At 46.7% G+C, this 16,885-nt stretch overlaps 2 protein-coding genes and 1 pseudogene across 10 annotated transcripts in view; 2 read left to right on the top strand and 1 right to left on the bottom strand.

Moving 5' to 3' along the window:
• LOC139247122 (nuclear factor 7, ovary-like) overlaps nucleotides 1-16,885 on the top strand; it is a 640,289-nt gene that overhangs the window by 9,972 nt on the left and 613,432 nt on the right. The window lies entirely within an intron of this gene.
• The window catches only part of LOC139247112 (zinc finger protein 432-like), a 521,915-nt pseudogene that overhangs the window by 28,807 nt on the left and 476,223 nt on the right, over nucleotides 1-16,885 (top strand).
• LOC139247117 (zinc finger protein 432-like) overlaps nucleotides 14,566-16,885 on the bottom strand; it is a 420,986-nt gene continuing 418,666 nt past the window's right edge. For all 9 annotated transcript variants that reach the window (XM_070871536.1, XM_070871531.1, XM_070871537.1 and 6 more), the window contains one exon: nucleotides 14,566-16,023. In XM_070871536.1, coding sequence (XP_070727637.1) covers nucleotides 14,903-15,688 — 786 coding nt within the window. In that variant the 5' untranslated portion in view covers nucleotides 15,689-16,023 and the 3' untranslated portion in view covers nucleotides 14,566-14,902. The remainder of the gene's footprint in view (nucleotides 16,024-16,885) is intronic.

The raw sequence follows: 16,885 nt of genomic DNA, 5'->3' as shown, positions 1-16,885 counted from the left end.
ACAGGAGTAGACCATACGGCCCCTCGAGCCTGCTCTACCATTTAATATGATCATGGCTGATCTGATCATGGACTCGGCTCCACTTCCCCGCCCGCTCACCATAACCCCTTATCGTTTAAGAAACTGTCTTAAATTTATTCAATGTACCAGCTTCCAGAGCTGTCTGAGGCAGCAAATTCCACAGATTTATAACTGAGAGAAGAAATTTCTCTTCATCTCAGTTTTAAATGGCAAACCCTTATTCTAAGATCATGCCCTCCAGTTCTAGTCTACCCCATCAGTGGAAACATCCTCTCTGCATCCACCTTGTCAAGCCCTCTCATAATCTTATATGTTTTGATAAGATCCCAGAGAATATAGGCCCAGTCTCCTCAATCTCTCCTCATAGGGCAACCAACCCCCCACCCCCCGCCCCCACAATCCCGGGAAGCAGTCTGGTGAACCTTCATTGCACTCCCGCTATGACAAGTATATCCTTTCCTAGGTAAGGGGACCAAAACTGTACACAATACTGCAGGTGTGGTCTCACCAAAGCCCTAACTAACTGCAGTAAGACATCTTTACTCTTATCCTCAAATCCTCTTGTAATAAAGGCCCCATACCATTTGCTTTCTTAATTTCTTGCTGTATCTGCATGTTAACTTTGTGATTTGTGTACAAGGACACCCAGGTCCCTCTGAACACCAACATTTCCCAATCTCTCACTATTTTAAAAAGTACTCTGCTTCTCGATCTTTCCGACCAAAGTGGATAACTTCACATTTCTCCACATTATATTCTATTTTCCATGTTCTTACCCACTCACTGAGACTGTCAAAAACCCCTTGAAGCCTTTTTGCATCATCCTCACAACTTATATTCCCACCTCGCTTTGTGTCATCAGCAAACTTGGATATTCAGGTTGAACCTCCCTGGTCCGGCAACCTCCCTGGTCCGGCATCATTCCCGGCGAGGGGACGCGACCCACGCTGGGTCCCGGGGCTGGTCGCTTCTCCTCTTTCCCCCCACCCCCTGGTCGGGTCAGAGGGGGAACGAGAAGTGCGGTAGCCGACCGAGGTGTCGAAGCTAGGCCTGAAATGCTGTGCAGTGAGCTACTGCACAGCGCATGCGCAGAACACAGCCGGATCTTTGTGCAGCATTTCAGGCCCAGCTTCGGCGCCTTGGTCGGCCGGCACACTCCTGGCTCCCTCTCCACGCTGATCTGACCGGGGAGGGGGCAGCGGCTGGCCCCAGGTCACAGCATGCCCCCCCCCCCCCATTCCTGGGACACAAGAGATAAAGTGCCCTCCCCCAGGGACACAGCATGTGCAACAGCTGCACGGCACCTCGTGTTAACTGGACTCTGACGTGGATCCCAGTGAATGGAGCAGAAACCTGTCCGGAAACATTGCTGCCAATGGGATTTTAAAATCTGGGGGTCTGTGTAATCTCCCGTGGTCTGGAAAATGCTCTGGTCTGGCACTGGTCAGGTTCCGAGGGTGCTGGACTGGAGAGGTTCAACCTGTGTTACATAGAAACATAGAAAATAGGTGCAGGGGTAGGCCATTCGGCCCTTCGAGCCTGCACCGCCATTCAACAAGATCATGGCTGATCACCCACCCCAGCACCTCCCCCCCCCCCCCCCCACACCCCCTGAACACCCCCCCAGACGCAAGGACCACATCCAACTCCCTCCCGAACACATCCAATGAATTGGCATCAACACCTCTCCGCGGCAGGGAACCCCACAGGCCAACAACTCCCCAGGTGAAGAAGTCTCTCTCCATCCCAGCCCCAAACAGCCCACCCCCCCCGGCTCCGGACCCACCCAACACCGGGAACACGCCCCCCGCACCCAACCCGCCCCGTCCCGTCAGAATCCTTCCCAAATGCCGAATACTCCCGGATGTTGAGCCCCCAGATCCGGCCACCCCGGAGCCACGCCCCCGCGACGCCAACCACACCACATCCACCAACCGCCATCTGCGCAGTCAATCCGTCCACCCTACTCTGAACACTCCCCGCACCGAGGCACAGAGCCCCCAGGCCCGCCCCTCCAACACACTTCGCCCCCCCCAGACCTCCGCTGCAATGTGGCCCCTCCTGTCCCCCACCCTGGGTTTCTCCGCCCCCCACCTCCACCACTCTCCCCTCCATCCCCCGCTCCCGTCTCCCCTCATCTTCCCTCTGCCTCCCCGCACAGGCTCCCATCTTGGGGGCAGTAACCTTCTGGGGCCAGGAATTTTAGCCCCCGGCATGGAAGTCCTGCTCTCGCCGCAGAATTGGCCTTACCACCCCTCACTGGAAGCGGAGTGCAATTTCCCACACTCCACTTCCTTTGGGGGCAGTTACCGGGCTACGACTGGATTCTCCTGTGACAGTTTGAACTGGTGCTCTCCACTCTCTCTCCTGCAACAGTTACATTGGGTCCCTTCATCCAAATCATTGATATAGATTGTGAATAGCTGAGGCCCAGTCACCGACCCTTGCGGTACCCCACCAGTTACAGCCTGCCAATCTGAAAATGACGCGTTTATTCCTATCCTCTGTTTTCTCTCCATTAACCAATCCTCAATCCATGCTAGTATTTTACCCACAATCACATGGGCCCTCATTTTGTTCAATAACCTCTTGTGTGGCACCTTATCAAATGCCTTCAGTAAATCCAAATACACCCCATCCACTGATTCTCCCTTATCGAACCTACTAGTTACAACCTCAAAAACTGTATTCGCTGTTCACGATGTGGTCTCCTGTATATTGGGGAGACCAAATGCAGATTGGGTGAGCACTTTGTGGAACACCTCCGTTCAGTCTGCGAGTGTGACCCTAGCTTCCGGTCTCCTGTCACTTTAATTCTCCACTCCCACTCTGACCTCTCTGTCCTTGGTGTCCTACACTGTTCCAGTGCAGCTCAACGCAAGCCCAAGGAACAGTACCCCATCTTTCGATTAGGCACTTTACAGCCTTCCGGACTCAACATCAAGTTCAACAATTTCAGACCATAATCTCTGCCCATATTTTGTTCCCTTTCCTCCCTTTTTTTTTACAAACTTCTCCCAGTTTCCCATGACAGCTGGTAATTATTCAGGCATTCACACCCTATCTAGACTCATCTTTTGTTTCCTAACTTGTGCCATTACTTTATCAGTTTGGCCCATCATCACCTTTGTCTCTTAAACCACTTCTGCCTCCCACCTGATCACAGATATTCCCTTTTGTTCTTTCCTCCCCTCCCCCTTTCAGGGCCCCAGCACTTCCTTAACAATCTGTTACATTTGAAACTTTTGCCAGTTCTGATGAAAGGTCACAGACCCGAAATGTTGGCTCTGCTTCTCTCCACTGATGCAGCCTGACCCGCTGAGATTTCCAGCTTTTTCTGTTTTAAATTGATTCGTTAATTCATTCTTTTTTATGATTTTAGTTTTATTATTTATTGGTTTTATCTCATTTAGTCACTAATTAAAGAAAGTAGTTATGAATTAGATTGTTTGTCCGTTATCTAGAATCAGATGAGCAGAAATTTTCTCCAAATATTGCAAAGACCGAAGCCATTATCTTTGGCTCCCGCCATAAACTGCGTTCCCTAACCACTGACTCCATCCCTCTCCCGAGCATGAATCTGAGAGTGAACAAGACTGTTCACAACCTCAATGTCATATTTGACCCTGAAATGAGTTGAGCCACATATCCGCAGTATAACTAAAATTGCCTTTTTCCACCTCCGTGACATTGCCCACTTCAGGCCCTGCTTCAGCTCTTCTGCTGCTGAAACCCTCATCCATGTCTTTGTTACCTCTAGACTTGACTATTCCAACTCACTCCTGGCCTCCCACATTCTACACTACAGAAACTTGAGGTCATCCAAAACTCAGCAGCCCGTCCTAACTCGCACCAAGTCACGATCACCCACCACCCCTGTGCTCGCTGACCTACATTGGCTCCTGGTTAAACAACGCTCGATTTCAAAATTCTCGTCCCTGTTTACAAATCGCTCTTTCTCAGCCTCACAACCCCACGAGATGTCTGCACGCCCCAAATTCTGCCCTCTTGAACATCCCTCATTACAATTGCTCCACCAGCGGTGGCCGTGCCCTCAGCTGCCTGGGCCCCAAGCTCGGGAACTCCCTCCCTAAACCTCTCCCCCTCTTTCCTCCTTTAACACGCTCCTTAAAACCTGCCCCTTTAAACAAGTTGTTGGACATCTGCCTTAATTTCTCCTTTTGTGTCTGGGTGTTAAATGTATGTGTTGTGTCTGTAACGCTGCTGTGAAGCCCTTGGGACGTGTTGCTCTGTTAAAGGGCGCTATATAAATACAAGATGTGATTCCAGCAATGGACACTTTGTCAGCCCGCGGAGGGACAAAGCTTGTCCGACTCACCAACCAATCAGCGTCCTGCAGCACCGTGACGTCATTACCCCTCAGCAGATTCTGCCCCAAGATGGCGGCCGGTGCCGGGGGCCTGTCACCGGGAGAAGCCCCGCTGCTGCCCCCCGGGGACCCCGCTCGGGGCAAACGCTGGAGACGTAGGTTTTTGTTTAGGGCCTGAGGCCTACCCCGGGTGTTCAGAAACCCTCTCCGCCGGTTCCAGGGCTCCCCTGTGCCGCCAATGAAAGACCTAATATTCCGGAACCCGAACTGCACCCTGAAGGGTGGAAGATGCCTGTGCTTGTATTTTTTTAACGTGTGGTTGCACACCAGCCACCCCTACTCTCCAATTACTAACCCCAACCTCTCCTTCACCCCGACTCTCAAACCCCCCTCACCCTAACCAATCCTTCACCCCAACTCTCAAACCCCCCCTCACCCCAACTCCTCATTCATCCCTACTCTAACCCCCTCACACCAACCCCTCCTTCACCCCAACTCCTATTTCACACATACAATTTCATTTTGACCATCACTTATACCAATTATCACACACTGGAGGTAAATATCAGGAGCTTCTGTGTGATGGTGAGGTGATCACTGGACAATAAAGCTCAGAGACTGGTGGGGGGCTGCTCATTATCCTCGGTGTGATTTAATCCCCTTTCCCACTGAATACTGCGGACAGACATGGTCACCTTGGTAACAGAATGGTCAGTGTGACATCACTTTCTAAACAAGACCACACAAGACAATGGGTTATCAATAAATGGTAAAGGTATTAAACAGTCTGCAATTACATTGCAAACAAAATGGAAATAAAATGCTGGAAAATAATTGGTGAAGATAATTTATCTCTGGAATTGACGAGCAAACATTAAAAATGATGTGCTCTGTATACACACACAATATATATATAGTGCGATCCACATTCTATGATCTTTAGCCCATCCGGCGGTGCTTGCTGGGTCAGGATCTAAAGAGACCGTGCGCTGTTCCTCTCCCCACTGCCTGGGGGAATGGGGCAGATATTTACAGGGACAGGGACTCCCCTTTCTCTGCCTCATTATATTTAAAGGGACAGTCCAGTTTATCTTGGGGTGTTGGAGGACTTCACTAACAGAGCTCCCATCAACAGTCGCTCCTTTCTGTACTGTGCAGTGATTGTAAAGCTGTCTATTTCATTGACTTGAGCCTTTCTAAAATGTCTCACTGTTTTTGCTGATTCAAGTGTATAATTTGGAAAGATTTCAGAAGTGCACACTGTGACGAAAGTGTTGGTTAAAGGTGGAGTCAAATTTGTTTCAAAATATTCTGTTCTAATCCTCCCCAACCCCCGCAAATTTTAGAACACTGCAATACTGACTGGGAAGTTCCCAAGTTCAATCCATAATCTGGGCTGTGAGTTGATCTCAGCCAAGGCAGCAGTTCAGGGGTTATAATTGTCCTCAGTACCACTGGGCTAAATATGAGTTAAAAATCAGCCAGTGTCCCTACTCTTCATACCGATCCAGTGAGCTCAACTGGGAAGTGTGTGGATGTCATTTGAGGACAGGATTTGAGGCTGTGATGCCTACCATAGTGGAAATCCTGCTGGCACTCACTGAGTCGACTGACCGTGAGGCCCTAGAGGTTAACTAATGTCTGTGGAATTGCACCCAGCCAGATTCAGCATTTTCTGGAGATAATAAATCTCGGACGATGAAAGGAATGTTGAATTTAGACAGTGAGGATGGAGGGTGAGTGTCGAGAATAAGGAATTTACAGTTTAGGGGGGACAGGAGGGGACAGAATGTTCTGTAGAATCTAGAATTGTTCTGAATTTCTATCCTGTATTTAAAGTAACAATGTTTGTAACCACCATTTATTTGCAGGATATTAGAAGGGGAGGATCTGCAGCTGGGAAACTCAATCCAAACATCGCATCAAGATTTGACAGATTCCCGGATTGATCAGGATCACCTTCTCATCAGCCTTTGTAAAAACACCAATCACAGCGGGGAGAAACAGGACACATGTTGTGTGTGTGGATACACCTTCAACCAATCGTTCAGCCTGTGAGACTCATGTACCCACCTGACTCAACACTGTAAATGTGGGGACAGTGGGAATGGATGCTGTTGTACATGGAAAGTGATTCAGTCGCTCATCTCACCAACGGACGTTCGAGGCATTAGATAACAGACTTTCTCCTGTGAATATAGAGCTGGTTTATTGGGCCGTAATGTGTTTACTTATTCATCTTGTTGACTCTAAATCTTTGCCAATTATTTGATGTGATCGGTTTACATGTACGTATTTTAAAAAGTCTGTTTGCTGAGTGGATTCAAATACAAATTGAAACCAGGTTTGCAGGCGTGATGCTCCATTCACACATTGAAGGTGAGAGAGATGCTGTGGGGCACACGCTAAGTCCAGTGTCTGAAGGTGATTAACAGACTGGGTTTTATGTTTAGTGATCCTCGGCATGTTATCAACACCTTCCCTGGATACCAAGGCTAGGAGATCAACTCTGGAAGGTGTGGGAAACTGGGACTTGCCCCTGAGAGTAACCGAAGGTATAAGAACTAAAATAATCCAGAGTTATAGAGGAGAAAAGGCCCAAAATGGAGCAGTCAGTAACAGGATGTCAATTAGTCTCTTCTTATTTTGGAGTCATCAAATATCGACACACTCTGTTATTTGAAATAACAAAATATTAAACTCTAGCCCAGTTATAGGGGTTATTAACATCAGCAGAAGCAATCCCCAACTGACAGAATGAACACGATTCAATTAGGATGTGATTAACAAAGAAACATAGAAAATAGGTGCAGGAGTAGGCCATTTGGCCCTTCTAGCCTGCACCCCCATTCAATGAGTTCATGGCTGAACATGCAACTTCAGTAGCCCATTCCTGCTTTCTCGCCATACCCCTTGATCCCCCTAGTAGTAAGGACTTCATCTAACTCCTTTTTGAATATATTTAGTGAATTGGCCTCAACAACTTCTGTGGTAGAGAATTCCACAGGTTCACCACTCTCTGGGTGAAGAAGTTTCTCCTCATCTCGGTCCTAAATGGCTTACCCCTGATCCTTAGTCTGTGACCCCTAGTTCTGGACTTCCCCAACATTGGGAACATTCTTCCTGCATCGAACCTGTCTAAACCCGTCAGAATTTTAACGTTTTTATGAGATCCCCTCTCATTCTTCTGAACTCCAGTGAATACAAGCCCAGTTGATTCAGTCTTTCTTGATATGTCAGTCCTGCAATCCTGGGAATCAGTCTGGTGAAACTTTGCTGTACTTCCTCAATAGCAAGAATGTCCTTCCTCAAGTTAGGAGACCAAAACTGTACACAATACTCCAGGTGTGGCCTCAGCAAGGCCCTGTACAACTCTGGTAATACCCCCCTGCCCCTGTACTCAAATCCCCTCGCTATGAAGGCCAACATGCCATTTGCTTTCTTAACCACCTGCATGCCAACCTTCAATGACTGATCTACCATGACACCCAGGTCTCGTTACACCTCCCCTTTTCCTAATCTGTTAACATTCAGATAATAATCTGTCTCTGTTTTTACCACCAAAGTGGATAACCTCACATTTATCTACATTATACTTCATCTGCCATGCATTTGCCCACTCACCTAGCCTATCCAAGTCACTGCAGCCTCATAGCATCCTCCTCGCAGCTCACACTGCCACCCAACTTAGTGTCATCCGCAAATGTGGAGATACTACATTTAATCCCCTCGTCTAAATCATTAATGTACAATGTAAACAGCTGGGGCCCCAGAACAGAACCTTGCTGTACCCCACGAGTCACTGCCTGCCATTCTGAAAAGTACCCATTTACTCCTACTCTTTGCTTCCTGTCTGCCAACCAGTTCTCAATCCACGTCAGCACACTACCCCCAATCCCATGTGCTTTAACTTTGCACATTAATCTCTTGTGTGGGACCTTGTCGAAAACCTTCTGAAAGTCCAAATACACCACATCAACTGGTTCTCCCTTGTCCACTCTACTGGAACCATCCTCCAAAAATTCCAGAAGATTTGTCAAGCATGATTTCCCTTTCACAAATCCATGCTGACTTGGACCTATCATGTCACCTCTTTCCAAATGCGCTGCTATGACATCCTTAATAATTGATTCCATCATTTTACCCACTACCGATGTCAGGCTGACCGGTCTATAATTCCCTGTTTTCTCTCCCTCCTTTTTTAAAAAGTGGGGTTACATTAGCTACCCTCCACTCCATAGGAACTGATCCAGAGTGTATGGAATGTTGGAAAAAGACTTGTCAATGCATCCGCTATTTCCAAGGCCACCTCCTTAAGTACTCTGGGATGCAGATCATCAGGCCTTGGGGATTTATCGACCTTCAATCCCATCAATTTCCCCAACACAATTTCCTGACTAATAAGGATTTCCCTCAGTTCCTCCTACTAACTAGACCCTCTGATCCCTTTTATATCCGGAAGGTTGTTTGTGTCCTCCTTAGTGAATACCGAACCAAAGTACTTGTTCAATTGGTCTGCCATTTCTTTGTTCCCAGTTATGACTTCCCCTGATTCTGACTGCAGTGGACCTACGTTTGTCTTTACTAACCTTTTTCACTTTACATATCTATAGAAGCTTTTGCAGTCCGTCTTAATGTTCCTGCAAGCTTCCTCTTGTACTCTATTTTCCCTGCTCTAATCAAACCCTTTGTCCTCCTCTGCTGAGTTCTAAATTTCTCCCAGTCCCCGGGTTCGCTGCTTTTTCTGGACAATTTGTATGCCACTTCCTTGGCTTTAATACTATCCCTGATTTCCCTTGATAGCCACGGTTGAGCCACCTTCCCTTTTTTATTTTTACGCTAGACAGGGATGTACAATTGTTGCAGTTCATCCATGCGGTCTCTAAATGTCTGCCATTGCCCATCCACTGTCAACCCCTGAAGTATCATTCGCCAATCTATCCGAGTCAATTCACGCCTCATACCTTCAAAGTTACCCTTCTTTAAGTTCTGGACCATGGTCTCTGAATTAACTGTTTCATTCTCCATCCTAATGTAGAATTCCACCATATTATGGTGACTCTTCCCCAAGGGGCCTCACACAACAAGATTGCTAATTAATCCTCTCTCATTACACAACACCCAGTCTAAGATGGCCTCCCCCCTTGTTGGTTCCTCGACATATTGGTCTAGAAAACCATCCCTTATACACTCCAGGAAATGCTCCTCCACCGTATTGCTTCCAGTTTGGTTATCCCAATCTATATGCATATTAAAGTCACCCATGATAACTGCTGCACCTTTATTGCATGCAACCCTAATTTCCTGTTTGATGCCCTCTCCAACATCACTACTACTGTTTGGAGGTCTGTACACAACTCCCACTAATGTTTTTTGCCCTTTGGTATTCCGTAGCTCCACCCATACCGATTCCACATCATCCAATCTAATGTCTTTCCTTACAATTGCATTAATTTCCTATTTAACCAGCAACGCCACCCCACCTCCTTTTCCTTTCTGTCTATCCTTCCTAAATGTTGAATACCCTTGGATGTTGAGTTCCCAGCCTTGGTCACCCTGGAGCCTTGTCTCCGTGATGCCAACCACATCGTATCCGTTAACTGCTATCTGCACAGTTAATTCGCCCACCTTATTCTGAATACTCCTTGCATTGAGGCACGGAGCCTTCAGGCTTGCCTTTTTAACACACTTAGACTCTTTAGAATTCTGCTGCAAAGTGGCCCTTTTTTTTTTGCCTTGAGTTTCTCAGCCCTCCACTTTTACTCATCTCCTTTCTGTCTTTCGCTTCTGTCTCCATTTTGTTAACAGCAGCAACAACAGTCGATTCCAACCCCTGCAGTCACTTGTGAGCTCGCTCAGTACAAACGGTCTGCACCTGGCAGGACCGGAACCAATGTTTGCAAGTGCTGTTGGGGAGGGTTTAAACTAATACGGCAGGGGGATGGGAATCTATGCAGGGAGACAGAGTAAAATGGGGGCAGAAGCAAAAGGTAGAAAGGAGATAAGGAAAAGTGGAAGGCAGAGACATCAAAGGCAAAAATCAAAAAAGGCCACATTACAACATAATTCTAAAAGAATCAAGAGTGTTAAAAACACAAGCCTGAAGGATCTGTGTCTCAATGTGAGGAGCATTCATAATAAGGCGCAGATAGCTGTTAACGGATATAATGTAATTGGGATTACGGAGACATGGCTGCAGGGTGACCAAAGCTGGGAACTCAACATCCAGGGGTATTCAGTATCCAGGAAGGATAGACAGAAAGGAAAAGGAGATGGTGTAGTGTTACTGGTTAAGGAGGAGATAAATGCAATAGTAAGGAAGGACATTAGCTTGGATGATGTGTAATCTGTACGGGTACAGCTGCGGAACACCAAAGGGCAGAAAATGCGAGTGGGAGTTGTGGACAGATCACCAAACAATAGTAGTGAGTTTGGGGATGGCATCAAACAGGAAATTAGGGATGCGTGCAATAAAGGTACAGCAGTTATCATGGGTGACTTTAATCTACATATAGATTGGGCTAACCAAACTGGTAGCAATACGGTGGAGGAGCATTGCCTGGAGTGTAAAAGGGATGGTTTTCTCGACCAATATGCAAAGGAGCCAACTAGAGAGCTGGCCATCCTCGACTGGATGTTGTGTAATGAGAGAGGATTAATTAGCAATCTTGTTGTGCGAGGCCCCTTGGGGAAGAGTGACCATAATATGATAAAATTATTCCTTAAGATGGAGAGTGACACAGTTAAATCAGAGACTAGGGTCCTGAACTTAAAGAAAGGTACCTTCGATGGTATGAGACGTGAATTGGCGAGGATAGACTGGCGAATGATACTTAAAGTGTTGATGGTGGATAGGCAATGGCAGACATTTAAAGATCACATGGATGAACTTCAACAATTGTACATCCCTCTCTGGCGTAAAAAAATCGGGAAGATGGCTCAACCATGCTAACAAGGGAAATTAGGGATAGTGTTAAATCCAAAGAAGAGGCATATAAATTGGACAGAAAAAGTAGCAAACCTGAGGACTGGGAGAAATTTAGAATCCAGTAGAGGAGGACAAAGGGTTTAATTAGGAGGGGGGAAATCATCATCATAGGCAGTCCCTCAAAACGAGGATGACTTGCTTCCATGACAAAATAGGATGAGTAAACAGGTGTTACAATAAAGCATCTAATATTCCAGGTCCCGAACTACATCCTGAAGGGTGGAAGATGCCTCTGCATAGATTTTTTTAATGTGTGGTGGCCGTTGCACACCAGCCACCTCATGGGCTTGACAGAGCTAGGTCTTGGTCCAGTGGCAAGGATTAACCAGGACGACTGGAGACCAGCTCTGCTGCATGGACCTAGTGCACACACATATCGCAGTGTGGGCTGGCCCGTGCTGCCTCTGGGCCCCTGGCCCAGAACTCACACCTCTCCTGGGCCCCAATCACGTCCCTCCACAGTCTCTCGCCGCTTCTTCGCCCTGACCTCGCTGCTCCTGCTGCACCGACCCACCTTCCAATCATCAACCTGGACCTTGATGCCATCACTCTTTGTTGCCTTCACAGCTCGCGCTGCTCCCTGGGCCGCACGCTGCTCATTTTATGGCCCCGATCTGCCATAACGTATCCCGATCTTCCAATATAACATGGACAGGGTATCCGGTCATTTATCACATTGCTGTTTGTGGGAGATTGCTGTGTTCAAATTGGCTGCCGCGTTTCCCACATTACAACAGTGACTACACTCCAAAAGTACTTCATTGGCTGTAAAGCGTTTGAGACGTTTGGTGGACATGAAAGGCGCTATATCAATGCAAGTCTTTCTTAATACAAAAGCAAAATACTGCAGATGCTGAAATCTGAAATAATAACAAACTGTTGGAAATCTCAGCAGGTCAGGCAACATCTGAGAGCAAAAATAGAGTGTGAGAGGAAGCTTGCAGGAAACATAAAAACTGACTGCAAAAGCTTCTATAGATATGTGAAGAAAACTAGATAAGTGAAAACAAATATAGGTCGCTTGAACAGAATCAGGTAAATTTATAATGTGGAACAAAGAAATGGCAGGCCAATTGAACAAATACTTTGGTTCTGTCTTCACTAAGGAAGACACAAATAACCTTTCAGAAATATTAGGGGACCAAGGGTCTAGCGAGAAGGGGGAACTGAAGGAAATCCTGATTAGTCAGGAAATTGTGTTACGGAAATTTATGGGATTGAAGGCCGATAAATCCCCAGGGCCTGATAGACTGCATCCCAGAGTACTTAAGGAAATGGCCCTAGAAATAGTGGATGCATTGGTGGTCATTTTCCTTCATTCTATCGACTCTGGATCAGTTTCTATGGATTTAAGGGTAGCGAGTGTAATACCACTTTTTGAAAAAGTGAGCAAGAAAACAGAATTATAGACCGGTTAGCCTGACATCAGTCGTGGGGAAAATGTTGGAATCAATGATTAAAGATGTAACAGCAGTGCATTTGGAAAGCAGTGACAGGATCGGTCCAAGTCAGCATGGATTTATGAAAGGGAAATCATGCTTGACAAATCTTCTAGAATTTTTTGACGATGTAACTAGTAGAGTGGACAAGAGAGAGCCAGTGGATGTGGTGTATTTGGACTTTCAAAAGGCTTTTGACAAGATCCCACAAAAGAGATTAGTGTGCAAAATTAAAGCACATGGTATTGGGGGTAATGTATTGACGTGAATAGAGAACTGGTTGGCAGACAGGAAGCAAAGAGTAGGCATAAATGGGTCCTTTTCAGAATGGCAGGTAGTGACTAGTGGGTTACCGCAAGGTTCAGTGCTGGGACCTCAGCTATTTACAATATACATTAATGATTTAGACGAAGGAATTGAATGTAATCTCTCCAAGTTTGCAGATGACACTAACCTGGGTGGCAGCGTGAGCTGTGAGGAGGATGCTAAGAGGCTGCAGGGTGGCTTGGACAGGTTGCATGAGTGGGCAAATGCATGGCAGATGCAGTATGATGTAGATAAATGTGAGGTTATCCACTTTGGTGGCAAAAACATGAAGGCAGAATATTATCTGAATGGTGACAGATTAGGAAAAGGGGAGGTACATCGAGATCTGGGTGTCATGGTACATCAGTCATTAAATGTTGGCATGCAGGTACAGCAGGCAGTTAAGGCGGCAAGTGGCATGTTGACCTTCATAGCGAGAGGATTTGAGTATAGCAGGGAAGTCTTACTGCAGTTGAACAGGGCCTTGGTGAGGCCACAACTTGAATATTGTGTACAGTTTTGGTCTCCTAATCTGAGGATGGACATTCTTGCTATTGAGGGAGTGCAGCGAAGGTTCACCAGACTGATTCCTGGGATGGCAGGACTAACATATGAAGAAAGACTGGATCAACTCGGCTTATATTCACTGGAATTTAGAAGAATAAGAGTGGATCTCATAGAAACATAAAATTCTGACAGGATTGGACGGGTTAGATGCAGGAAGAATGTTCCGGATGTTGGGGAAGTCCAGAACCAGGTCTCACAGTCTAAGGGGTAAGCCAATTAAGACTGAGATGAGGAGAAACTTCTTCACTCAGAGAATTGTGAACCTGTGGAATTCTCTACCACAGAAAGTTGTTCAGGCCAGTTCGTTAGATATATTCAAAAGGGAGTTAGATGTGGCTCTTACAGCTAAAGGGATCAAGGGGTATGGGGAGAAAGAATTGAATGGTGGTGCAGGCTCGAAGGGCCGAATGGCCTACTCCTGCATCTATTTTCTATGTTTCTATAACGGGCAAAAATCTGGCAGATGGACCATGTGGTAAAATGTCAGGTTATCCCCTTTGGTAGGAAAAAGAAAAAACAAAATTATTGAAATGGGGACTATTGCAAAATGCTGTAGTACAGAGGAATCTGGAGGTTCTTCGACATGAAACTCAAAAAGTTAGCATGCAAATACAGCAAGTAATCAGGAAGGCAAATGCAATGCTGGCCTTTATTGCAAGGGGGATGGAGTATGAAAGTAGGGAAGTCCTGCTACACCTGTACAGGGCATTGGTAAAACCACACCTGGAATACTGCGCACAGTTTTAGTCTGGACTTGTCTCTATTCCCATGCCGAGGGGATTGCTGCACCAGACGGGAGGGGCAACATTTGGGGACACGGATTCCCCACCAATTCCCATTCCCCTTCTTTCTGGTGGATAATGGCGGGGCCACTGTGTGTAATGTGCAAGTCAGTAAAAATTGTCAGTAAGCTCTTTCTAATTGGACATTTTATTCAGTAGAAACTTTCACACACTATTGCAGATTTTGTACCAAAGATCAATTTAGGATTAAAGTAAAAGTTCACAATTTTATTGCAAACTAACTTTTTGTTGAGAGTTGCTGAATTAAGGGGAAAGATAACACACCATGTTTCTTAAATGGACACTGCAGCCCCGAGAACACAATCAGCAATATATCCAGAATATTAAAGTCCAGCCCAGTTATAGGGTTATTAACATCAGCAGAAACAAACCCCAACTGTCAGAATGAACATGGTTCAGTCAGGATGTGATTAACAGCAGTAATAACAGCAGATACCAACCCCTGCAGTCACTTGTGAACTCGCTGGTGTGTCAGCAGGTGGGATGACCGAGTGAATCCTTTCCCACACTCAGAGCAGGTGAATGGCCTCTCCCCAGTGTGAACTCGCTGGTGTCTCAGCAGGTCGGCTGAACATGTGAATCCCTTCCCACATTCAGAGCAGGTGAATGGCCTCTCCCCGGTGTGAAGTCGCATGTGTATCAGCAGGGAGTATGACCGAGTGAATCCCTTCCCACACTCTGAGCAGGTGAATGGCCTCTCCCCAGTGTGAACTCGCTGGTGTGCCAGCAGGGTGGATGACTGAATGAATCCCTTCCCACACTCTGAGCAGATGAACGGCCTCTTCCCAGTGTGAACTCGCTGGTGTGTCAGCAGGGTGGATGACCGAATGAATCCCTTCCCACACTCTGAGCAGGTGAATGGCCTCTCCCCAGTGTGAACTCGCTGGTGTTTCAGCAGGTAGGATGACTGAGTAAATCCCTTCCCACACTCAGAGCAGGTGAATGGCCTCTCCTCAGTGTGAACTCGCTGGTGTATCTGCAGGATGGATGAATAAATGAATCCCTTCCCACACTCAGAGCAGGTGAACGGTCTCTCCCCGGTGTGAACTCGCCGATGAGCTATAAGTTGGGATGACCCAGTGTATCCCTTCCCACACTCTGAGCAGGTGAACGGCCTCTCCCCAGTGTGACTGCGTCGATGAATTTCCAGCTTAGATGGTGATCTGAATACCTTCCCACAGTCACCACATTTCCATGGTTTCTCCATGGTGCGGGTATCCTTGTGACTCTCCATGGTTGGACGATGGGTTGAAGCCTCACGCACGCACACAACACGTTTACAGTTTCTTCGCGCTGTGAATGGTGCGATGATTTTTCAGGCTGTTTAATTGGTTAAAGCTCTTTCCACAGGCAGTGCACTGGAACACTCACTCAGGTGTGTGTGTCTCGGTGCTTTTCCAGACACACTGATGTTTGAAATCTTTTCCCACAGACAGAACAGACAAATATTTCTCCTTCCACTTTCAAAGGCCGATGATATTCAGGTCCTGATGAATCGATTGACTCCGTCAGATCTTGACGTGATGTTTGGTTTGTGTTTCCTGTGTGAAAATCTCCCCTTCTAATATTCTGTAAAAGGAGATAATAAAACTCATCACTGTCAGTACAAGACAGAAATTCAGGATAGACACAACTAGTTTCCATGGAACATTCTTTCCTCTCTTGTTCTTCCAAAGCTGTAAATCCCTATACCACACATTGTCCCTCCTGCTGTGCTGAAATCCAAACCCATCGCACATTTCTAGACTGTTTCTCCTCCCCTCCCAGTTTTCACCACCAATTCTGGCTGGGTTCAGTTCTACACTCACTGGTTCCCCTCCCTCTCCACCCCTGAAGGTGCTGACTCTGGCTGGGTTCAGTTCTACACTCACTGGTTCCTCTCCCTCTCCACCCCTGAAGGTGCTGACTATGGCTGGGCCCAGTTCCACATTCACTGGTTTCCCTCCCTCTCTTCCCCTAAAAGTGCTGACTCTGGCTTTGAGGAACAAGGTGAATGAAGAGGAACCAGTGGATGTGGTGTATTTGGACTTCCAGAGGTATTTGACAAGGTGCCACATAAAAGGTTACCGCACAAGATAATAGTTCACGGGGTTGGGGGTAATATATTCGCATGGATAGGATTGGTTAACGAACAGAAAACAGAGATTCGGGATAAATTCTCGGTTTGGCAATCAGTAACTAGTGGGGTGCTGCAGGAATCAGTGTTGGGCCCCCAACTGTTTATAATCTAGATTAATGAATTGGATGAAGGGATCGAGTGTAATGTAGCCAAGATGGGAGGAAATGTAATGTGCGAGGAGGACACAAAAAACCTGCAAAATGACATAGACAGGCTAAGTGAGTGGGCAAAAATTTGGCAGATGGAGTATAATGTTGGAAAGTGTGAGGTTATGCACTTTGGCAGAAAAAAATTCGAAGAGCATGTTATTAT

Source organism: Pristiophorus japonicus, unplaced genomic scaffold (genome assembly GCF_044704955.1).
Source record: "Pristiophorus japonicus isolate sPriJap1 unplaced genomic scaffold, sPriJap1.hap1 HAP1_SCAFFOLD_258, whole genome shotgun sequence".
In the NCBI taxonomy this organism is placed as follows: Eukaryota; Metazoa; Chordata; class Chondrichthyes; family Pristiophoridae; genus Pristiophorus; species Pristiophorus japonicus.
This window is presented reverse-complemented; position numbering and strand designations above follow the sequence as displayed.